The sequence below is a fragment of the Leopardus geoffroyi genome, chromosome B4 (genome assembly GCF_018350155.1).
Source record: "Leopardus geoffroyi isolate Oge1 chromosome B4, O.geoffroyi_Oge1_pat1.0, whole genome shotgun sequence".
Taxonomy (NCBI): Eukaryota; Metazoa; Chordata; class Mammalia; order Carnivora; family Felidae; genus Leopardus; species Leopardus geoffroyi.
The window spans coordinates 15,921,109-15,944,956 of NC_059341.1; the positions used below are offsets into that span (position 1 = coordinate 15,921,109).

General features: G+C 45.3%; 2 protein-coding genes across 3 annotated transcripts in view; one reads left to right on the forward strand and one right to left on the reverse strand.

Annotated features, from left to right (window-relative positions):
* Positions 1 to 1,468, reverse strand: part of TRDMT1 (tRNA aspartic acid methyltransferase 1) — an 83,424-nt gene extending 81,956 nt beyond the window's left edge. The window contains exon 1 of one of the 2 annotated variants that reach the window (XM_045463390.1): positions 1,238 to 1,466. In XM_045463390.1, coding sequence (XP_045319346.1) covers positions 1,238 to 1,361 — 124 coding nt within the window. In that variant the 5' untranslated portion in view covers positions 1,362 to 1,466. Of the gene's footprint in view, positions 1 to 1,237 lie in introns of both variants that reach the window. The other variant, XM_045463395.1, reaches the window with a different exon arrangement.
* A 14,173-nt stretch (positions 1,469 to 15,641) lies between these two features.
* On the forward strand, positions 15,642 to 23,465 carry VIM (vimentin). Its single transcript, XM_045463405.1, has 9 exons — positions 15,642 to 17,044; positions 17,709 to 17,769; positions 19,809 to 19,904; positions 20,002 to 20,163; positions 20,697 to 20,822; positions 21,051 to 21,271; positions 21,735 to 21,778; positions 22,161 to 22,246; positions 23,096 to 23,465. Exons 1-9 carry the CDS (start codon positions 16,482 to 16,484, stop codon positions 23,135 to 23,137), a joined length of 1,401 nt encoding a protein of 466 aa, XP_045319361.1. The 5' UTR covers positions 15,642 to 16,481; the 3' UTR covers positions 23,138 to 23,465.
* The last annotated feature ends 383 nt before the right edge of the window (positions 23,466 to 23,848 follow it).

Below are 23,848 nucleotides of genomic sequence, written 5' to 3' on the forward strand. Positions count from 1 at the left end.
CACTGAGCCAGCCAGGTGCCCCTTAATGCTTCCAATTTATTAAAACCTTTCTAAACCTTGTTAACATACACACACACACACACACACACACACACACACTTTGCTTTGTCTAATGTACAGCTCCTCTCAGCTCACCAGCTTTGTATCAACTTTGATACACCATACAGTGAGTTGCCACGCTAAATCCTGTTTAAATTACAGTGTCACACGTGGGGTGCATGGGTGGCTCAGTCAGTTAAGCTGTTGACTCGATTTCAGCTCAGGTCTTGATCTCACGGTTTGGTGAGTTTGAGCCCCACGTCGGGCTCCAAGCTGATAGGGCAGAGCCTGCTTGGGATTCTCTGCCTCCCTCTCTCTTGGCCCCTCCCCGACTCACACTGTTTCTGACTCTCTCAAAATAAATAAATAAACTTAAAAAGATAAATTACAGTGTTGCACAAGATTTAGAAGCATCTTCTCTTTCTTTCTTTCTTTCTTTCTCTTTTGACTCTTGCCTCCTTATCTTCAAACTGGCTCAAAGTTTGACAGACCCAGATACTCTTTCCAAGTACCATCATCTCCCCTGAGCACATCCCCAGATATCTGGGAAAACAAGAAAAGGAAGACACAGGGAGAATAGGGAAGACGAAATGGGAGGACAGGAAAGAAAAGAACGCTCCGGTAGAAGGCATTGCCAGTATTTATTTTAGTACAGAATTCTAATATTTTAGAAGTCCCTTTGGGGCACCTGGGTGGCTCAGCTGGTTGAGTATCAGGTCTTGATCTCAGGGTTGTGAGTTCAAGTCCTACACTGGGCTCCATGCTAGGGGTGAACTTAAAATAAAATAAAATAAAATAAAATAAAATAAAATAAAAGAAGCCCCTCGGGTGGATGGATGCATAGATGAGTATTTAGTCATTATGTTAAGGTTTTGCTACTCTAACTCTACTACGCCAATCAAGCCCATTTGAAAAAATAACCAAATTGATATTAAGAATTATTAGACAGGAGCGCCTGGGTGGCGCAGTCGGTTAAGCGTCCGACTTCAGCCAGGTCACGATCTCGCGGTCCGTGAGTTCGAGCCCCGCGTCGGGCTCTGGGCTGATGGCTCAGAGCCTGGAGCCTGTTTCCGATTCTGTGTCTCCCTCTCTCTCTGCCCCTCCCCCATTCATGCTCTGTCTCTCTCTGTCCCAAAAATAAATAAACGTTGAAAAATTAAAAAAAAAAAAAAAAAAGAATTATTAGACAAATACCTACCATACCCAATTTTCAAATTCCCAGCAAATTTTGAAAGGTCCATATAATTTTCACAATAGCATCTGGTCACTACAAAAACACATGGAAAAATGAGGCTTATGTGACATTCCAAGTTCAGGTTCATTTTCTTAGTGTACTAAGACACCAACCCCAGAAGTACCACAAGACAGAAACAGACATTTGGGGCCTGAGTTCAGATCATGATCTCATAGTTTCACAAGTTCGAGCCCCACGTGGCTTCTGCTCCGCCAGTGCTGAGCCTGCTTCAGAGTCTCCTTTTTTTCTCTGTCCCTCCCCCACTCACACTCTCTCTGTCTCTCTCAAAATAAACTTAAAAAATAAAAAGATAAAAAAGAAAAAGTTATGCCTGCAATGAAAAAAGATAATTTAAACACAATACATAAAATTTTTTGTTTGTCTCTAGATGAGTTTATTTAAGTACAAGTGCGAACTGTATTTAACAACTGATAAAAGTTAGCAGTTTTTTAACTTCAGCTGAACACCATTTGTAAACACATTTTTAGCTCCCAAAACAATAAGAGAAGTCAGTTCAAGGGTTAATAACGTAAGACAGGAATACTGTAACTCAGTCACTTTAAAAAACAAAAAGCTACCTATGAGGAAAAGATGAATATCTAAAAAAAAAAAAAACCCTTGCTCACCTTTAAAGCTTAACTTTGGAATTATGTTGTGATTTGGGCACGCAGGAGGTTCCCAATTACATTTGCATGGACACACCATTTTCTCCCTGGCAGCGACCACAATTCTGGGGTGATTGAGGAGTGAGAGCAGCCCCAAAGTGGTCCTTTCCCTTTTTACCTTTGATAGGAGTTAAAGCAAGTTTCATGTAAAGTAGCAAAAGCAGTAGAAACCACCTGCCAAGGTGAAATACAACAGTACAACGCAAAGGAAGGGTTCCACAAAGAGTTACATCAAACTCTTACAACCAGCTATGTATCTATGTGGAAGGTATAAACAAGTTGGAGATGGTTGCAGAGGAAAGTTTTCGGAGAAAGTTGCCAGCGTGCTGTGTGGACTGACCTTTCTGCCAAGAAGATCTTTGGGGCTGTTTGCTTGCTACTCACCTCAGGTCCAAGGCAAAGAGCGTCACAGGACCACCTGGGAGTTTAAAACTCTGCTCTCATCCTCCTCTGAGTTCTGGTAGGTAAAGTATTTCCCTTGGACCAGATCTGAGCCATATAGGGGAGAACTTGCTGTTTTAGATTCTGAGGGAGAATGAGCCCCTGGAAAGAAGTTACCACAGCAAAAAGAAGTAGAGTGTATTTCCGAATGACTTCTTGGGACTGTGGAAGACAAACACGAATGCACCTGTGCATGTCAAGGGCACTTTGGGCAAGACAGCCCAATGATGAGAAGTTCCCACAGAAACACCTGCTAGAAAAAGGGCCCATTTCAAACACATGCCCAATGGAGCGGTGTAAACTCTAGATCACCAGCAATAGTTGTCAAGAAAGAATTTTCTTTTCCGCTTCACCTCTTCTCAATGAGCCCTAACCCTAACCAGCAAGAGACCTTAGTCAGCAAGGTAGGGAAGGACGAGGAAAAACACTTGGTAAACAGAGAGAGAGGCGGGGAGGGGGAGAGAGAAATTCAGTACTCCCTTTTCCTTGTATCTAGCACACTCAAGCCTGGAGAGGGAAGAAACAGAAATTTAAAGCAAAACCGAAATGTTGATTATGAGGTAGACGCGCAGATTATAAATCACTATATTAATTTTCTCTATGAGCAACCATCAGAGAATTGTTTGATTTCATAAGAGTGACCAGAAAAGTCATCGGACCTGAATTTTCCTGTGCCAAATGGTCAGGCCATTTCACAAGCTGCCTCCTTGTCTTCTTATTTTCTCCTTCCCTCGACTATTCAGACACATTGCCCCTCTTCAAGCTATCGTTTCATAACGATAACAACACTAATAACAACCCACATTATCGAGTGCTTACCATGTACCCCTCAACTATGTATTTTATATACATCTCTCACTTCGTCTTCACACGCTTCTGTATTAGCAACACCTTCCTTTTACATTTGAAGAAATGGAGACTTATCCACGACCTGTGAATTTACCCAGAATCTGCCATCTTTCCCCGCAAGAATGAGTGAAATGTAGTCCCTCGGTTCAAAGGATACAAAATATCAGGCTTGCTTTCCTTAATAAAACATATGCGGATCTCTCTCGTCTCATGAGAAAATGAAAACATTCCACTAGAGGAGAATTAATAGAAAAGTAAACATGGGTATTTTTTGTAATCATAAAATCTGCTGACATACACACTTATTCCAAACTCCTGGATGTCATGATGTCAACAATCACAAAGCCTCCCAACCCAGACACAAAATACCAACAGTCCTAACAACAATATCTAAAATGTGTAATGTTTGACCTTTACAAACTGCATTTTCATATTTTAATCTAATTTTATTCTCACAGCAATCCTCTGAGTAGGGATCATAAATGCTACATTTTTGTTGAGGGAACTACATGAAAAGCTTTTAAAAACCGTGATTTACTTAACATCAAAAACTAATACACGACAGAGCCAGCAGTCAAGGAGGTGTATGTCAAAGGGAAGTTGAAATATTAATCCTTTTTTGTATCAACTTCTTTTTTTTTTTTTTTTTTTTTAATTTTTTTTTTTCAACGTTTATTTATTTTTGGGACAGAGAGAGAGCATGAACGGGGGAGGGGCAGAGAGAGAGGGAGACACAGAATCGGAAACAGGCTCCAGGCTCTGAGCCATCAGCCCAGAGCCTGACGCGGGGCTCGAACCCACGGACCGCGAGATCGTGACCTGGCTGAAGTCGGACGCTTAACCGACTGCGCCACCCAGGCGCCCCTGTATCAACTTCTAAACCACCTCTTTGCCATCAGTATCTCTACTCATCATTCTTGATGCTTATGCTTCACATTTTTCAATAATCAAAACACTTCACACATCCTCTTACAAATTCTGAATCTCTGACTTCATTCTGATGAGATCATTTGTGGCAATTAACAACGCATATGGTTTTCAGTTAGAAACTGTGGCCTCAAGATGCAAATGAACTGGCAAAGCCAATGGAACACGAGAGTCTTCTAGGATTTTACACACCTGGGTTGAATTTATGTCCTAATATAGAAAGCCGTGCCTTTTCTCGCGAGAGTTTATTCTAGAATTTCAGAACCATGCCAATATATTTCACAGTTCCCTAGTCATCAGATTGCCCTTCCCTGAGAAAGCAAGGTTCTTGAAGCAATCAGTCCCCCTAATTAAATTCCAGGCTTTTTATTTTTTTAGTCTTGAATTCTAAAAGTTAAAACATTCTTTTCTATTTATTCTTCATTTCCTCATAAATGAAGAGTCATAAACATCGCCTCTCCAGCCACTATATTGTTCATGCTCTTCATGGCCACAAATACTAAGAATTCACTAGCATAGTGGTTCTCAGACCTCAGCCTTCCTCAGAATCATCTGGAAGTCTTATTAAAAAACAGATTGTTGTTGGGGCGCCTGGGTGGCGCAGTCGGTTAAGCGTCCGACTTCAGCCAGGTCACGATCTCGCGGTCTGTGAGTTTGAGCCCCGCGTCGGGCTCTGGGCTGATGGCTCGGAGCCTGGAGCCTGTTTCTGATTCTGTGTCTCCCTCTCTCTCTGCCCCTCCCCCGTTCATGCTCTGTCTCTCTCTGTCCCAAAAATAAATAAACGTTGAAAAAAAAAAAAAAAAAAACAGATTGTTGGGCCTCTGCTCCAAAGTTCTGATTCAGTGCCTCTGGGGTGGGGACTGATGGCCTTTCCAACGCCAGGTGATGCTGGTATTGCTGGTCTGGGTACCACACTTTGAGAACCACTGGACTAGTGGGTCCCCTTAAAGGGGCCCCGCGGAAAAGCGCCCAGGCACTAAGCCTCATGAATCACACAAATGGTGCTCAGTGCCCTCGCCTCACGCTGAAAGGCTCCTATCTGGAGGAAAAAGAAATGGTTGTCATGACTCATTGTCTTTTTCAGGCTTTTCCAGCCACAAAATTAAAAACAGAAAAGGGCTGCATTAAAAGCAAAATGAAAACAGCTAAATTTTGAGACTCCCAGCACGATTTCTGGGGTTAGAACAAAAGATGTAATGAGGACCCAGGTAAGCCCTGTGCTGACCACACTGAAGGTTGGAGCCACAGAAATTACCAGGCAAGACACCTGGCTCCTGGTTTTCTTGGCCTGTAGGAAGTTCTCCCATATCGTTCTCCAAACACATTACCGGCCTATAACTCTTTGAATTAATTCATTTCTTCTGCAACTTCTTTACTATATTTTAATGCAGAGAAATATCAATTGTCAATAAATACTGTTGGAACATCTTTCAGGTAGACAGTTAACCTGAAAGGAGAAGCAGGCAAAGGCGTTTCCTTCAAGTTCCTTTATTTTCATAATTATCATCTCCAGACGACTCTCAGTGGAGACTTTAAGTCCAGTTTTTCATCTCCTTGAGGGACAACTAAGGCATTTTAGGTTACGGTGCAAAGTACCTCAGTATTTTGGTTTACTTGCCAAAAGTACAACCAGTATTTTGAATAACAGTGTTGCGTTAAATAACAAAAAAGTAACCGACAAGAGATGTTGTTAATATAAGATATAACACTTCTGCTTAGAAAATAGGCTTTAGTTCTACATTTAATATAGCAATATATTGCAAGAACTACTGACCTTTTACTCTGATCACCACTGAGTCCGTTAAATTTCAAAACATGAGCCAGCCAGCGAATAATATGCTACTGAGTAATAAACCCATGCCATCCAGATGAAGCTTTTTCTGTCCCCGTCCAAAGAAAAAGGAAAACAGAAGCATAATGGTAAGGTCACCGAAAACACAGATTTTGAAAGAAGTCGTTCTGTACGAGCATGAGTCACCAAAACTATTTCCTTAGTGATAAAAGTTGTCAGAGCAACCCAGAGGCCTCCCTACGCTAACAAGTACATGGGCAGTGTGTTGAGTTTCAAACCCACCAGTCATTTCCTTTACTTAATTGCTAACTGCTCTTCACTGGCTGCATTTGGGGCCTGTGTTTTATGCAGTCACCCGGCAACTAGTTATTATGCTATCTTTTATCAGGGAGAACAAAACAGTAAACTTCATATTTCCATGGATTTCAGGGTAAAAGTCGATGTTATTTCACCAAAGCACTTTGAACCTTGGGTGGGGGCGTTATGAAACGGCTGAACTAGATCTCAATGTGGCAGCACAATCATGCAAGACAGAGAGAGAAAAAGATTGAGCAGAGAAGAGAGAAGTATTTTGGGTGCCCTCTGCGTGCAAGGAAGGTGTTTTATTCATTTCTGTGTCCTTTGCACATAACGGGGATTCTGGCACATACTAGGACTCAAATACATGGAAGGAAGAGGGTCACTGGTTGTCTTCAGAATAATCCAATCTATTAAAGTAACTGTGCCACTACGGAGTTAAGATTTCATCCGGTTTATAATACTCACGTGCGTTCTTTTCCCCTTGGATCTACGATGGGACTTTCTTGCTCTTGCCCTTGTACATGTGTGATGCTTTAAGGATGCTCTATTTTAAAAGAACTGATGCTGATGAGCATTACTTGGAAAAACCTGATATGCAAAAGCGATAAGATTATTATTGCGCAAGAAATGTTTTACCTGGCTAGTAAGCTTATACGTATCCTCAGTAACACTGTTTAGTCTGGCCTTGAGAATCTTGGTTGTCAGGTAATCACTGAATCTCCCATATTTCAAAACTCTCCCATTATTCTTGGCCTATGCAATGTTAGTACCCCAAACGTTAATAAATCTCCCTAAAATTCAAACCAACAAGACAGTAAGTCAACGATGCTCCTACTTACAGAGGCTACGTGTTCCAAAAACGTTGGTTCATTTCTTCTCCACCAGCAATGTGGTTGAAGATTTTCATTCTTGTAATTGTACGCAGGAGTCACATGCCATAACTATCAAATCATTCTGGTAGGCTGACTCAGAACTAAAAACTGAGATCTCCACAGAAAGTCCCTGAAAATGTCCATGGACATCCTGATGATTCATTAAGGGCACCATATTCTCTGAATCAAAAAGTGTTCTGTTGCTGCATCAGAACAGGAACAAAAGAAATCCAAAGAGATAGGACAGATAACATGAAAAGAACGCAAAGGGTCTTGGGCACATCACCAACTGTAGTGCAAAAATACCACAGTGTGTAAGGTACTGCCTTACAGTGAAGTTTAGAGTGTGGGATCTGGAGCCAGAAGTCCTGGGTTCAAATCCCAGGTCTGCCACTTCCTGGCTGTGTGAGCTTGAGTAAGCTACTTAACTTCTCCGTGTCTCAGTTTCTTCATATGTATAATAGGGCTGTTGAGAGGATTCCGTAAGTTTATACATGGCAAATAAGTTTACACTTGGCATACAGTAGGCACTCAAAATAAGCAAGGTCTCATGATTACCATTAGTTTTCCAATCTGGGCCAGACTCCAATTTTAGTAATGATATCATGGTATGTCTGGTTATTATTATCATTGTTTAGAGTCCACGAGTCAAGAACTGTGAAAAACAATCCAGAGTCAGCAAAACAAAACCTGTGATCTTGACATGTAAATCTCTCTGCACTATATTCTGCTCACACATGTCAAAACTCCCGAAGTTCTGGAGATGACGGATGAAGAAATTACAATTCTGTATCAGAACAATTTTTCATGATTTATGATATGACGAAAACATATTTAATCTATATTAAGCTCAAATTCCATAATATTTTTGTACTTATTCCATATATCCACATGTGTCCCATTAGAGGGCATGTTTCCAGTACTTAGCTAATCAGAAATACAAAATCTTACTTAATATTTTGGAAACCATTGCAGTAGAATTATGGAGAAAGCTGTCAACTCAAAATGGTCTTAGTTATTTGTCATAAATTTAATGGGTTTTCTTAATCTTTTGCCTTACATAGTTTTATCATTATGCCATCTTATATTTCCTTCCATTTGCATTTAGGGTTACTTTGATTTATGTGTTTACTGTTTTTCTATTACTTTGTCTTTTGAGTTTCATTTCTAATCTCTACAAATCATAATGATCTTTGTCAGCACACGTAGAGACCAGTGTTTTATGGGGCATATTTTAAACACTGAGTTTATCAAACATATCTAAAAGTAAATGCAATAGTCATTGTTTCTGAAGAAAATAATTTTGCTGGCAAAGTGAATGTGATATACCAGAAATAAAACATCTCCACATTTTTGGAAGGATTGGTCAATTAATCAGTCAGTTTTGAGATAAGTGGGACAGAGTTCTTTGATTGGTCTCAAATATACAGGAAAGGCATTGTGGCTATCCAGATAATCAATATACTTCTGTTCCAACCTCACAGGTTACCACAAAGACAAATCAGAACTTGAAAAAAAAATGTTTCAGTTCTTGAAAAGAAAACGGTGCTATTCAACGGTTACCATCATTAGACCATTAATGAAATATCTCCTGAAAAAAAAAAAAAAAAAACTTCCACCCCTCAGGAACTAGGTGACCTCAAAATAGGCAGAATGACTTCCCAAGATGTCAATGCGCTTGGCAAATGTTCTGGTGGTGATAAGACCTTCTCTATCCTGAAACATGGGAAAAACATTATTACAGGCCACAAGCGAATACTGCCTGTTTTCAGGTAGTCTCACTTGGCCAATAACTAAACTCTGACAGTATCATTTAGGTCTCTTTCAAATAAGGTCTGGTTTTTATAACTGGGCTGGTTTCGTTCTGTATTTTGGATCCAGTGAAGCAATACGGAAAATCTGGCTTCACGCATTTGTCTCACATCAACTTGAGTTTTTTGCACTAGGTTTTCCCTCCATCTGTTAATTAATGTCTTTCTCTCCCTCCTACATACTCACCACCTTCTGTCTCCTTCATCACAGACTGTACATTAGACTTTGATGAAGCTGTAAGTAATAAATAGCTCTAGGGGGAGACTATGATCTGCTTTTATTTCCCCCAAAAAGATTCAGAAAGATTTCTAGGAATGTGTCCTAAAGCTTTTTCTCTGAACTTTAGAAACTGTTCTAGAGGGTACTAAAGAAGTCCCCAAGTTTACAAATCTGTGGAAACCAGACCAACATACTCAAATCAGATAAGGAACAATATAAGGTAATTGATATTAACTCATATGAACAGGCTAGAAGGGCCATAAAGGGTAAAACGGCATGATCCAGCTTATATCTCACCTTCCTCTTGCGGTTTTATGTTATTGTTTTTTAAAGTTTATTTATTTAGGGGCACCTGGGTCGCTCACTCGGTTAAGCATCTGACTTCGGCTCAAGTCATGATCTCGAGGTTTGTGGGTTCAAGCCCTATGTCGGGCTCTGTTTTGACATCTCAGAGCCTGGAGTCTGCTTCGGATGCTGTGTCTCCCTCTCTCTCTGCCCCTCCCCTTCTCCTGCTCTGTCTCTCTCTGCCTCTCAGCAATAAACAAATGTTAAAAATTTTTTTAAAAAAATAAATAAAGTTTATCTATTTTGAGAGAGAGAGAGAGAGAGCGAGCAGTGGAAGGGCAGAGAGAGGGAGAGAGAGAGAATCCCAAGCAGCACAGAGGCTGACAAGGGGCTCAGTCTCACGAACCGTGAGATCACGATCTGAGCCAAGATCAAGAGTCAGACGCTTAACCAACGGAGCCACCCAGGTGCCCATGGGGTTTTACTTTACATCAACTACAGAAGGGAAGATACTTCCAGGTAAGAGGATACAAGTGAGTTCTCTTTCACCTGAGATTAATTTCCCACCACATATTTTTTCTTCTGTGTATACCGCATACATTCTCTCAGTTCCTGTCCAGAAAGTTCTGAGCCCTTTGACAAGCATGTCTTCTCTCTAACTTCATGGTCTGGAACAATCATCCCCCTGTGCCATCACAGGACACCCGCCTCTCCCCCTTCAAGGGCAGGCTCCTTTTACCATGCACCTGATCTACGGCAAACAGCCCTCAAATCAGTCTCCTCGATTCATCCCCCAGATGCCACAACAGTCTTCCTAAAGCACAGCCACAAGCATGCCTTTCTCCCAGGCACAAATGGCAGTGAATTCTCACTGCCCACCACATTAATTATAAACTCCTCTCTCTCTGGCATTTCATCCTCCAACGCATGGTCCCGTATTAGCTTTTGATGCCCTTTCTCCCCTACAACAGCTCCACAGTCGGGCCATACTGGGATTCTAGTCTTCCCTCAATGCCCCCCCGAAACCCTGCCCTCTATGCGATTTTTTCTTAGTGGGGTTCATCAGTTTTGACATTCTTTCTCTACCACGATAAGCTATAAAAATTGTACCCATTCTTCAAATGCCACCTTTTCTAAATATATTTTCTGGTCTCCCCCAAGGGGATATGATCGTTCCTCCTAAAGCCCCTAGTATTTCATTCCTATCTCTATGGGAGCACTCACCACATTCCACTCTGCATTACAGATCTTTATGTGGTTCCTAATCCTTTTACAAGGCTAGGAGCTTCCTGGAGCCACAGGCACTTTCTTACTGACCTGAACTAACAAGCATTGCAGAAAGTGTAGAAAATGAGGACACCTGTCTGTTGAATGGAATCTGAGAAAAGGCCTGAGCATGGGGAAATGTGGTATATTCGTGGAACAGAGAGCAGCTTAGGGCCCCCCTGAAACTGCTGTCCGGGGAGGAGCAGTGGAAAGAAGGATGGGTGTTCACACCGGGCATGGCTTTCCAAGGACACAGTTGAATGTTATGAGCCTCAACTTCTTCCTTTAAAAAGAAAGAGAGAGAGAGAGAGAGAGAGAGAGAGCGCACAAGTGGGGCAGGGGCAGAGAGAGGAGGAACAGAGGATCTGAAGCAGGCTCCATGCCAACAGCAGGGAGCCTGATGCGGGACTCGAACTCATGAACCTCAGGTGAGACCATGACCTGAGCCAAGGTCAGATGCTGACCTTATTGAGCCACCCAGGTGCCCCAAGCCTCAACCTCTTTTGCAGCAAGATTTCTGTTTCCTTTGTCATCTATATTACAAACTGTAATTCCTTCCTTTGTCCCTTTACCTGAGTATTGCATCTCTGGGTCACGTATGTGCCCACACAACTCAAGTCTACATCCCAACCAAGGGGGCCTGCATTGCACCTGCCTTGCTCACTTTCCTCAGTGTCGAGTGGAGCTCCCGGCACATGGTAAATATTCAATAAATGTATTTTGAGAAAGTGGATGAAATCTGTGGATCATAATACACTGTAGAGATTAAATACAGTCACACGTAAAGTCACTAACTAGCACGATGCTTGAACATTGAATAGAATACTAGAACATTGAATAGAATACTAGAACTAGAACATTGAATAGAACATTACAATATTAGCCTCGTCTCTCCCTTCTTTCCTTCCTTCCCTCTTCTGTGAATGGCTCATGCGTTAATCCATGCACTCAACAAATGCTCCAGGCTTCTCTAGGCACTGAAGATAGGCTAGTGAACCAAAGGGAGAAAAATCTCTGCCCTCATGGAGGGCATTCTAATGAAGGAACGAGTGATTCACTTTGGGTCTTCAGGGAGTCTTGAGAATGTAGTTATTAAGAAGAGGTTGTGGCTCGAAGACAGACAGACACGTTGGGAGGGGCGCGCAGAGCCTGGGGGGAGGACAGCCAATTCCAGCATCGCAGGGGTGAGACACAAAATGACTCGGATGAGTGACGGCCACAAAACCGAGGAGTGGATACAGGAAACAACGAGCCAGGACGCCCCCTGGATCCGAGTGACCTAAGAGTAAGCAGTGGCCATGGTGATGACGGTTTCCAATCCGGGTAACGTGCCATGTTGCCCTGGACTGGGAAGTTAGGAGGGGAAGCCGTTGGGGTTGGGGGGTTTCAGGGTGTGAGACGAGTTGTGTCTGCTTTTGGATATGATGCTCTGAAGAGATGGAAAGATGGAAAGAAATCGAGGTGAAAATGTTTAACTCTCAAAATTAACGATCTAGGGAGCGAGTGAAAACCAAACTCCCTTCGTATCTACTAGGAACCACTGTTCCATCTCCTGAATAACAGAAAGCATCATAGTCTCAGCACCTGCCAAGCTTCTTTGAGAGTCCTGCTACTTCACAGCGTAATCTGATAATTAACCTGCCTCTTCAGTTCCTGGAATGCAGAAAGGCCCTAAATAATATGTGTGAATTGAATTGCTTGATAGTAAGCAAGATCTCACCCTCGAGGAAGGCGGAGAGAAAAGAAAAGTGCATTTGGAGTCTGAAAGGCCCCAGGAGGAAGTCTTGCCCCCTCTCTCCCTCCTCTCGTAGTCACGGGGCCATGAGCAAATTGTTAGCCCGCCTCTCAGACTCCTCAGCTGCAAAATGCACAATCAAACCCACCTTGCAAGAGGCTGAGAGAGCATTAAGTAAAATGCATGCAAAGTTCCCATCACCCAGCAGGCACAAAAATTAAAGCGCTGATGACATTGAGTATTATTATCTTTGTTACCACGCCTTCTTGGCGTTGCCAGGTTTCTCACGTCTCGCTTTATCCACCTTCTCGCTTCTCACATTCCATGCAGGCGATCCTGCTAGCGGCTGTCCTCCTGGCGTGGCCTCCCGCCAGCCAGCTTTCCGAAAGCCCCCACGGGCCCTAAGCTCGTCTGCACATGGCTGGCTGGTCCGTCAGTTCAAATCGCCCCAACTCAACTGACATCACCACAGCTTGCAAATTCCAAAATCGCTGTGAGTGCTTTAGATTTGGTCATGTTTACGCCTGGTCTACAAGTTCTACGGCGGTGTCCTTCTTTATCCACGACCGGCACCATGTTTGAAGCAGCTTCACGGTCTGGCATTTGAACACACTGCTGAGAGAGGCTGGCGTGGCCCTCAGAAAACACATATGAAGTGAGAAAGCTACGTCTGCATACTGTTTACTTCCAAAAGGTGACTGAGAACGCGGGGTGCAGAGATAGCAGGATTACTTGTCACCCTTGAGAAAGGTGGTTCAGACAGAGGGATCGCCCACACGGATGACTAGCCCACTGGCTGAGGCACTGCAAGAGGCACACGTATCTCTGAATGAAGTTGATTCTCTAAGTCTCATGCGTTCTACGTGAATGATTAAAGTGTTTTTGTAATCTCCACTTTTCCACGCCCTACAGTCTGCTGCTAACTATGGCAATTTCTAATAGGAAATGTGAATGTTTCATTTCCTATTAGAAATGAATGGCTCATGAATTTCTAATGAATTTCTAATGAATTTCTAATAGGAAGGACATACTGAATATTGCATATCTGTGTGTGTGTGTGTGTGTGTGTGTGTGTGTGTGTGTGCATTCTATGCCAAATGCTACGGATGGATAGTTTGTGCCCTCATCTCCAATGCAACCCTATATGGAGACAGAGCCTTTGGGAGGTAATTAGGTTTAGATGAGGTGTTGATGGTGGAGCCCCCATTATGGGATTAGTGCCCTTTTAAGAAGTGGAAGAGACCACAGTTTGTCTTGGCTTCACCACATGACGACACAGCAAGAAGACAGCTCTCTGCACAGGAGAAAGCAGGTCCTTATCAGACACTGAATCTGCTGGCACTTTGATCTCGGACTTCCTGCCTCCAGAACTGTGAGAAATGAACGCTTGTTGGTTAAGCCACACTGTCTATGGTATTTTGTTATAGCGCCTGAGCTAAAAGAGCCAGAGAACATACCACGGTCCTGCCCGCGAATACAGATTGCGGACGGGTTAGAAAGGAGAAGGGGTACCCTAGAAATGGTGAGGAAGGCCAGAGTCCACCCCAGAGGAAGTCACCATAGCCCCGAGGAATTTGCTGTGGTCACCGACAGGGCACCGTGCCACACCACACCAGAGCCTTGCCCTCATTTTCCATGGTGACTCAGTCAGCAAGCAGCACCACCTCATTCCCCTGGGATCAGCATTTTAGGTGGGAGTAGGGCCCACCCTCGCCTCCTCCCCTGGGGAGATGGCTTTTTTCTCATCCTAAAAATGCCAGGCGCACTCACAATGGTGACATTTGCTGAGCAATGGCTTGGATCAAGAGCTCTCATGGAGCAAGAATAAAGGAAACCCGCAGCAGGGGAGCTATGCAGCAAAGGTCCTGCACCTTGACCTTGGCTGTGCCACTTGCCAGAGCTCTCTGAAATGAGGTCAACAAAATATTACCTAGCAGAGGCTTGTACAGAGAAGCTGGGATAAACCCTTAATTTGGTCCCAAACTATTTTTCTTAAATGCCGGGTAACCTCCAGTACCACACCCACAGCCTTCACCCACCCTCCCACTCCCCCCAGAAAAAGGGGGAAGGGTTTTACCATTTTTCTCCAAACTATCCACTATAGACTTTTACGGTGGTTTTGCAGTGAATCCATCTGGTACTCAACGTGTCCTCTAAACACACAACAACAACCACAACAAAATTCCATGATGTTTCAATTGCTGCTTAATTAACCACAGTAAGACTGTCGGGCCTTTCCTCCCTTCATCTCCCTTTGGGGGTAAGCACTGTATTCTGCATTTACTAATACCGCAACCATGGCCCTTTACCTAGAAAGATTTGGGCGGCGGAATTCGACACTCCCTGGTGCCCTGGACCAGAAGGTTTTTGCTCTGTTTGCTCTGTAGACAGTTTTATCTCCCTCACTGGAAGACCAACTGCACGAATTCTTGGAAAATAGGCCAAAAGGACCGGTGACATTTCCCAGACAAGTCCCCGGAATCCCACAATGTGCCTCGCTGAACCAAAATGAACACATAAATCTATTTCCCCCAAACATTCTGTCATTTGAGTTATATAATTGCCTTTCATTAATCAGGTCGGAGCTTTAAAGCAACACCTAATTAATTCTATAATTGGCACAGATTATGCCTTTAATGACTTCCACTACAGCAGAAAAACCAATGATCTCTCAATTTGATTTTGAAACTACGGACGGACGCCGGGTTTCCTCTTTCACCCAGAACTTTCAGATCTTGTTAAAACTCGGGTGTGGTTTCACGGGGTTGGGGGTGGGTCACTGAGGGGAGCCCAGAGGGAAGGGTGGGAGGGAACTTTGCAAGAAAACCCTTCCCTGAGGGCGTTCGTGATGCCAGAGACCGGTGTTTGGCAGCTCTCTGGGCTCTGCAAGAAGTTTCCTGCTAATGGGAAGTCCGCGCATCTGGAGCAAAATCGGGCTTGCGCGAGTTGTTAACAACTTAGGGGTGCTCTAGGATCCTCGCGGGCGAACCGCACACCAGAAAGAGGAGGCCCGACTAGAAGTTGGGTAAAACTTAGAACCAACAGGGCGTGCGCGGCCCGAGGAGACTTGAGTCAATCTCGTCTAACGGTTTCCCGAACCGCTAGGAGCCCTCAACCTCGGCGGGCAGCAGGGCTCCGGTGACTCACTGCCAGTGACTCAGCGACCCCACCCCTCTCGCACCCCCCCCCCCCCGCCCCTCGGGCTTTCCTCGGCCGCAGCCTCGAAGCTCGCGCCGTCCAAAGCCACACCGAGCCCGTTAGGTCCCTGAACCTAAGGAACCCCCAAGACAAGAGGCTGGAAAGATTCGTGGGCCAAAGCGGGCGGTGCGCCAAGCCTGCTCGGGACCCCAGCTCCGTGTCCTAGGCTGTGCGCGCCCCCAACGCCCGCTCCAATCTCAGGCGTTCTTTGTTCCTTTCTCCGCGCCTCCCAAGCCTCGGGATCCCCCCCTCTTCCTGCCCCTTTGCCCGCGGGTCTCCCCACCCACCAGCCCCGAGCAGAACACTGGCCTGCAGCGGAGCGCCCCTCCCACCCGCCCGCCTCCTCCCAGGCCTCTGTGGCCCAGTGCCTGGGGACCCCTCCGGTCTGGTCCTGGGCAGGGTTCCCTACCACCGCGCGACCCCGCCTTTTTCAGCACCCACTGGGAGCAGCGCTCAGGCCAACATCAGGAAAGCCCCCGAAAGTCCCAGCCCACCCAAAAAGTAACGGGAAGGTGCCCAGTCCCGGGCTGCAGAGGGGCGGAGAGGAAGGCTCGAGGGCGCCCCCGCCCCAACCCCCGCCCACCCTTCCCGCATCTCGTCGGGTCCCCATTGGCTGGCGCTCTCCGCGGCTGGGATGGCAGTGGGAGGGGACCCTCTTTCCTAACCGGGTTATAAAAACTGCGCCCTCGGCCCGGTCCGGTCCTCTGCCACTCTCGCTCCGGGATCCCCCGCGCCAGAGACGCAGCAGCGCTCCCACCGCCCACACCCACCGCGCCCTCGCTCGCCTGTCCTCCCCGAGCCAGTCCGCGCCGCCGCAGCCGCCCAGCCCACCGCCACCGTCTCAGCCATGTCCACCAGGTCTGTGTCCTCGTCCTCCTACCGCAGGATGTTCGGCGGCCCCGGCACCGGGAGCCGGCCGAGCTCCAGCCGGAGCTACGTGACCACGTCCACCCGCACCTACACCCTGGGCAGCGCGTTGCGCCCCAGCACCAGCCGCAGCCTCTACGCCTCGTCCCCGGGCGGCTCGTACGCCACGCGCTCCTCGGCGGTGCGCCTGCGGAGCAGTGTGCCCGGTGTGCGTCTGCTGCAGGACTCGGTGGACTTCTCGCTGGCCGATGCCATCAACACCGAGTTCAAGAACACCCGCACCAACGAGAAGGTGGAGCTGCAGGAGCTGAACGACCGCTTCGCCAACTACATCGACAAGGTGCGCTTCCTGGAGCAGCAGAACAAGATCCTGCTGGCCGAGCTCGAGCAGCTCAAGGGCCAGGGCAAGTCGCGCCTGGGGGACCTCTACGAGGAGGAGATGCGGGAGCTGCGCCGTCAGGTGGACCAGCTCACCAACGACAAGGCCCGCGTCGAGGTGGAGCGCGACAACCTGGCCGAGGACATCATGCGGCTCCGGGAGAAGTAAGGCGGCGCCCACCTCGGGGCTGCGGGAGGGAGGGAGGGGGGTACGGGGCCCCCCCGCGAGAAGCCGCCACGCCCTTGGGGATGTGGCTCGGGCGGTGGCTGTCTGGGGGACAGCGGGTGAGCGGGGCGGTGGCTTCGGCGGCGCGGCCCCGCCCTGCACCCAGACCTTGCAGTTCGCATTTCCTCTCCCATCCCCCCCCCCCCGATCATTGCCCAAGAACACCCCGCTTCAGGTTACAGATTTCTTAAAACTACGACTTTGTAGCCGAAGGCCCTTAAAAGCAACGAGCGCGATCTCCCCCAAACTTTGAGAAAGTTTCCTGGCCCCTTCTGGCGTGCGGCCATCATGGGGCGGGAGAAGGGAAGAGGGGAGGGGTGTGGAGGCAGCGAGACAAAGGGATTGCAGAGGTTCCTCGGAGGCGGGGTGGGGGCGTTCGCCGTGCAGGTTGGAGTGGCGGCCGTGATTGCTTTTGCACACTGCGGGCCGAGGTCCCGCCAAAACTTGCGGAGGGCGGCAGTCCTAAAAGCCGCAGTCGCCGGCTGCCCGCAGAGGTGGCGCAGCGGATCTCGTCTCGCGGCGCCGCGACGTGGTGGTTGGGTGTGGCCGCCCCACCCCTGGCGGGGTCCCAGTTCCCTTTTGGTTAATGCGCGACTGTTTCAGGTTGCAGGAGGAGATGCTTCAGAGAGAGGAAGCCGAGAGCACCCTGCAATCTTTCAGACAGGTTTGTAGATTCTGTTCCCACTTGCACAGCCACCGGACCCCGCCCCATCAACCCACGGGCAATTCTCAAAAGTTACTCAACCCAAGTCTAGAGAGCGCAAAACTTCACTTCTGTGCGCAAAGCCCCCTAGCGGCAGAAAGACCGCAGAGCGGAAATTGTCCGAATAAAAACCCTTGAATGGGGTGAAGCCTTTCCTTAGGACATAAAGAAAGTCTTTGATTTTTTACTTTGTTTCGACGTTTTTTAAAAAAAAAAAAAAATTTTTTTTCCGTTTTGTTTTTGAAACACATTGACATTCAGATTCTGAACAGTTACAGTTTGATGTAGATAAAGGTTTGCTAAAGTCAAGTTGGCTAACTTTTACAAGGCCACCAGAAAGCACAGTTATGCCCTGTACTTTAAAATGTAAATGTACAGGGGGACAAGGAACTTCGTTTCACTGGATGGAAGCCAGCAAGTGTCTTTTCTTCTCTGCAAGTTCCATGGCGGCTTTAAAGTTATATGGAACTATCCCCAGGCACAACTATTTTGTGATCTAATAAGGGTGAAAAGGAGCCATCTGTCCTCTGGGCTGAAAGGTATTAATGGTTTCTACGGGCTTCACTATGGAATGTAGATACAGACATTCTGGCAAGTGTGGTGGCTCAGGACAGAAATAATAGGAGTCTTTGTGTTCCCAGAGAAGCTTTGCAACAGGCTGCATTCTTATTGAATATGTAATGATGTAAGCACAGTCCTGGTCGGACACAAGTATTTGCTAACATCCGTTATCTAATCTCTGGCCCAGACTTGTGAAGTATATTCTTAAAGCTACAATCATAATTCACATTTTGAAAGGCCTTTCTTGATTTGGTTTCTTAAATTCTTTAGCACATCCTCCACAAGAACCTAAGGCTGAAGAACGGATTTTCAGTAAAGGACTTTTTGCTCCAAAGTTAGATAGACTTAAAGGATTTTTAGCTTGAAATTAGAATTCAAAAGCCGGAAGAGCTGCCGGCATAGTTTTCTTCCCCTGAACACTTACTGGCATGGCTATAAAAGCTCTCCGAGGAATAGTCTAGAATAACATTTTGAAGCAGAAATACACTTACCAGATTAAGTTAAACACTGCAGTGTGTGCTTCATTTTAGTAACCGAGCATTTATGATCATCATATCTATAACGTTTTCTGCAGAGCAGTGAGTTAATATGAAACAATATTATTATGAAAGATCTCCTGTTTAGGGATTAGGTAAAATCCCTCATAGTCTCCTCAATGAAGTAGAATGTCCCCCGTTGAACTTTTTTATAGAGGTCACTAAATTATCTTTTGCATCTCTTTTAGGGCTTAACAAGCAAAAATGAATTTTGCCCAAGCCTGTTTTTTTTTTTCTTTTTTGTTATCACTCATTCCTCATTCACGTTTCCATGAAGGTGATAGAGGTGTCTTTGAAGACTGTAATGCTATAAACCATACACTGAGTACAGTTGCTTACAAAATAAGAGGTGTAAAGATTCTCGTGACGTTTCCTCGAGGGGACATAAAATCTTTGGGACGTAGCAGGTTACAAGTGGTGGAAACAGAAGAGAGCCAGAGCGGCAAGAATTTTTCACATAGTTTCATTACATGCATTTTGAGCAGTCATTCTGAAACAAACCTAGTAACAGAATTTACACCGTGCTCAGCGGAAGGGATGGACACACCCTTGTAGGATGTGCTACGAGAGGAAGCAGAGAAAATACAGTCCAGAATTTACATTTCGTTTCCTTACGTGCCTGAACTGAATCTTTGCCAGGGTACGTCTTGAGTTGGAGTATAAATCTAGCCTGTAACCTGAATGCCAGATGACTACACACTCACTTTGAATTCTAAGGATAAGGTTCAGAAGTTTGAGTCGAGAAAAAATAGAGCTCATGGATACACTGACACAGTCATAAAATCTGTCAACAGTCTCTTCACAGTGAAGAGACCAAGCTCATGTGATTCATTTAAAATGAATCCATGAGACTGGCCTTGGGCTCCAGCAGCCCCCCAATGCGCGTCTCTGTTTTCCAACCAGGATGTTGACAACGCTTCTTTGGCACGTCTTGACCTTGAGCGCAAAGTGGAATCCTTGCAGGAAGAGATTGCCTTTTTGAAGAAACTACATGATGAGGCAAGTGGAGCCCCTTTTTGTGGGTGAATGTGGGTGAACGTGGGTGAAGTTGTCCCCAGATGTGGCTCGACCGACCTCCTGTCTGTTCTTTCTTCAGGAAATCCAGGAGCTACAGGCTCAGATCCAGGACCAGCACGTCCAAATCGACGTGGATGTTTCCAAGCCTGACCTCACCGCCGCCCTGCGAGATGTACGCCAGCAATATGAAAGCGTGGCTGCCAAGAACCTTCAGGAGGCCGAAGAATGGTACAAGTCCAAGGTAGGACGCTAGTCCGTGTGGCTAGAACAAAAGAAGAGCATTTTGCTCTGAAAATGCTTGCACCCGTCTGTGATTCCTATACATACCCGTTAGCTCCAGTCAGAAAGCTGGCTTGAACGTCTTCAAACTTCTTGAACTTCTTGTTCAAGTTTAATTTGTTGCTGCAGCCTCCCCATCACTCACGACTTCTCTTTTCCACCCCTCCTTCTTAACCCTACATCAAAGTAACTCCCAACACCATGCCCTTGACCCCCACCCTTGAACGAGGGCAGTAGATCACGTCTCTACTTGAACATATCAGTGTTGGCATTCCATCACTCCCCCTCTGCTTTTCAGAACAGAAATGCAGACGTATTCTGAGAGACAAGGAGATTTGAAGTTAAAAATACGGAGCATGGTTTGGATTATGTGTCGTTTATTTGTTTGGTCACCATCTTTAAGATCTGCCGGTTTTCTGGGGAAGGTAGGATCTTAGAGGATTGGAAACCAAGTGGCTTGGGGGGGGTCTACATTTTTTATTTGTTTTTTGACAGTTTGCTGACCTCTCTGAGGCTGCTAACCGGAACAATGATGCCCTGCGCCAGGCGAAGCAGGAATCAAATGAGTACCGGAGACAGGTCCAGTCCCTCACCTGCGAAGTGGACGCCCTCAAAGGGACTGTGAGTATCAGACCCCCATAAAAGAGGGAACATAACCAGTCTGCACCATCCACATGGACCGAGCTAATGGCGATATCTGAACAAAACTTCAAATGAAGAAAAAGCGATTTTTTAATCCAAAGACCATGAGTTGTCAGGACGGGTTCAAAAAAGCACTTTGGGGTCTGAAGATTTGAGCTTACACGGGCCTTATTGTTCTAATACTTGAGCCTTTCTTCCCCCCTGTAGAACGAGTCTCTGGAACGCCAGATGCGTGAAATGGAAGAGAACTTTGCCGTCGAAGCTGCTAACTACCAAGACACTATTGGCCGCCTGCAGGATGAGATTCAGAACATGAAGGAGGAAATGGCTCGTCACCTTCGCGAATACCAAGACCTGCTGAATGTTAAGATGGCTCTTGACATTGAGATCGCCACCTACAGGAAGCTGCTGGAAGGCGAGGAGAGCAGGTATGGCACGAGGGCTTGTGTGCCTGAATTAACAGCCACCATGTATTAGGTATTCTGTCACTCATTTGACATTCCTCACCTCATTTCATCTTGGGAACGTATCTTCAAGGTAGCTACTGACCACTTTTTATAGATACGGAACCTTCGGTCAGGAAGTTTAGTTTGACCTAGTTAGAGTTAGTCAGGGGCAGAGCTGGGATTTGAACTCTTAACTGTCTGAGCACCAACGCTTTTCCCACTCTGTGATGCCTCCAGTTCACTCCCCTGTGGAGAAGATACTTGGGGTAAAAGATTGTCAATGTACTAATGAGGCCACTATAGGTAAATATGTCTGAAGCAAATCCCTCACGCCATGAACTACAGGAATACATTGTCTCCTTTGATGAAAACAAGAAGTGAATGAATTTGTGCCTTATTCTTTGAGCTGTTTTCCAAAAATTTTACTGTTTTTATCTTTTTATAGGATTGCTCTGCCTCTTCCCAACTTTTCTTCCCTGAACCTGAGGGGTAAGCATGTGATTGCCCTTTTTTGAAAAATTTTAGCAGCTTTGTAACCAGTCTGTTCATGATAAAGCACTCATTTGTTAAATGATACTTGGAAATGCCATACAAATTAAAATCCTGTAAAATATCCATAGTTTTTAGATCCAAGTACTGGCTTACAGTCTGTGCTTCCAGTTAAATTTAAACTACATTGACTTCTTCCTTTGGGGTGTAACTGAAATAGTCCATCTTGATGCTGGGCTTTCAAACGGGTATTAAGTCTCTAGAATTCTTTTGGGAGCAGCACTTGGAGCAATTATGAACCACAGTCATAATTCTTTGGCCAGTTACTTGTAAAATTTTCAAATGTCCTTTTTCCTCATTTGGGGCTTTTTTCTTTATTCAGAAACCAATCTGGATTCACTTCCTCTGGTTGACACTCACTCAAAAAGAACACTTCTGATTAAGACGGTCGAAACCAGAGATGGACAGGTTGGTATCTTTCACTCAAAATCGGCATCATCTCAGGCCGGCATGGATAGCCTTGTGAATCACTAAGTCTGTATCTCAGATACACCTGGTTAATTGGGGGGGGGGGGTTCCGTTTAACCCGTGACCCCTCAAAAGAGAATAGGCCTCTTCTCCTGGCATGACCCCCAGCCAACTAGTTATTTGGTTCCTCAATGTGGAGGTGAGATCGCAATCTACCTATAGTCCAAAATAAAGGATTTCTTTCTATGGTCCTTAATTTAAAATGGGAGCACAGCCTCTTTCCGTTACTTTCTAGACTCGCTTCATGAGCTCCTTCATTAGAACCTCAATCCCAGGAATGTTTTGATACTGGACATATGGCCTTCCCTACTGACTGCCTCCTCAATGCTCCTGTGTCCTCTGACGTAGTGCAGGGACATGTCCTACGATCACGTCGTTTCTTGTTCGTTCCCTATGCCATGAAAGAAATGGCCGAAATCTATTGTAACCTTTGTGGAATCTTCCCTTGCCCATAAACTTCAAGTGTACGTTCTGTACAATTAGAATGCCTTCATTGCTTTTAAGCTTTGCTGCATAGGATGATCACAGCATCCTTCAGAAACATAGTTCAGTTTTCTTTTCTTAAACCCTAACATTCCATTGGATACTTAATCTGCTTGTAGGTGAAGAGCGGCTTACGTATGCATCTGTCCCTTCTAGCTGGGACCCTTCTTGTGTATAATCAACATGACCTGCCTGTTTTCACAATAAATTCTATTTCGTAGGGATTTTTCTTTGTCGTGCTCAATGGGGTAACTGAATCTTTAGCATGTAGTACCGTATTTGATTTGAATTTGAATTTTTTTGCAGGTTATCAATGAAACTTCTCAGCATCACGATGACCTTGAGTGAAGATTGCACAGACTCGGTGCAGCAATATATTACCAGCAAGAATAAAATAAAAAAAAAAGAAATCCATATCTTAAAGAAACAGCTTTCAAGTGCCTTTCTGCAGTTTTTCAGGAGCGCAAGATAGATTTGGAATAGGAATAACCTTTAGTTCTTAAGAACCAACACTCTTAAAAGATTTAGAGAAAAGTTTACAAACATAATCTAGTTTACGAAGAAAACTTGTGCTAGGATACTTTTTAAAAAGTATTTTTGAATACCATTAAAACTGCTTTTTTCCAACAAGTGTCTGACCAACTTGTTTCTGCTTCAATAAATCTTTGGAAAACTCTTTGGCTGTGTTACTTTTTTGATAATATCTCCACAGTTCTCCCAAGTTTACGAGGATGTATGTGTTAGTCAAATACTTTTTAGTCCTACTGGTTCATTTGTCACAAAAATCTAGGCTAACTTGATAAATCCAACTTCTCTATGCTTGAGGTATAGTTCTTGACTGAGTCACTTACAGGTAGACTTCACTTCTTTTCAATTACATTATTTGAACTTAAATAGACGATCTATCATAAAACAACTTGTACGAAAACGACAGGTCTTTTCACAAGATGAGTTCAGCAGGGTCCATGTCCAGGTGTGATTTCATTCTAGCAAACAGACTTTCTAAACCCAAAGACTTAGGCTGAATGAAAACTTCTGGGGGAATGCAGCATATGGGAA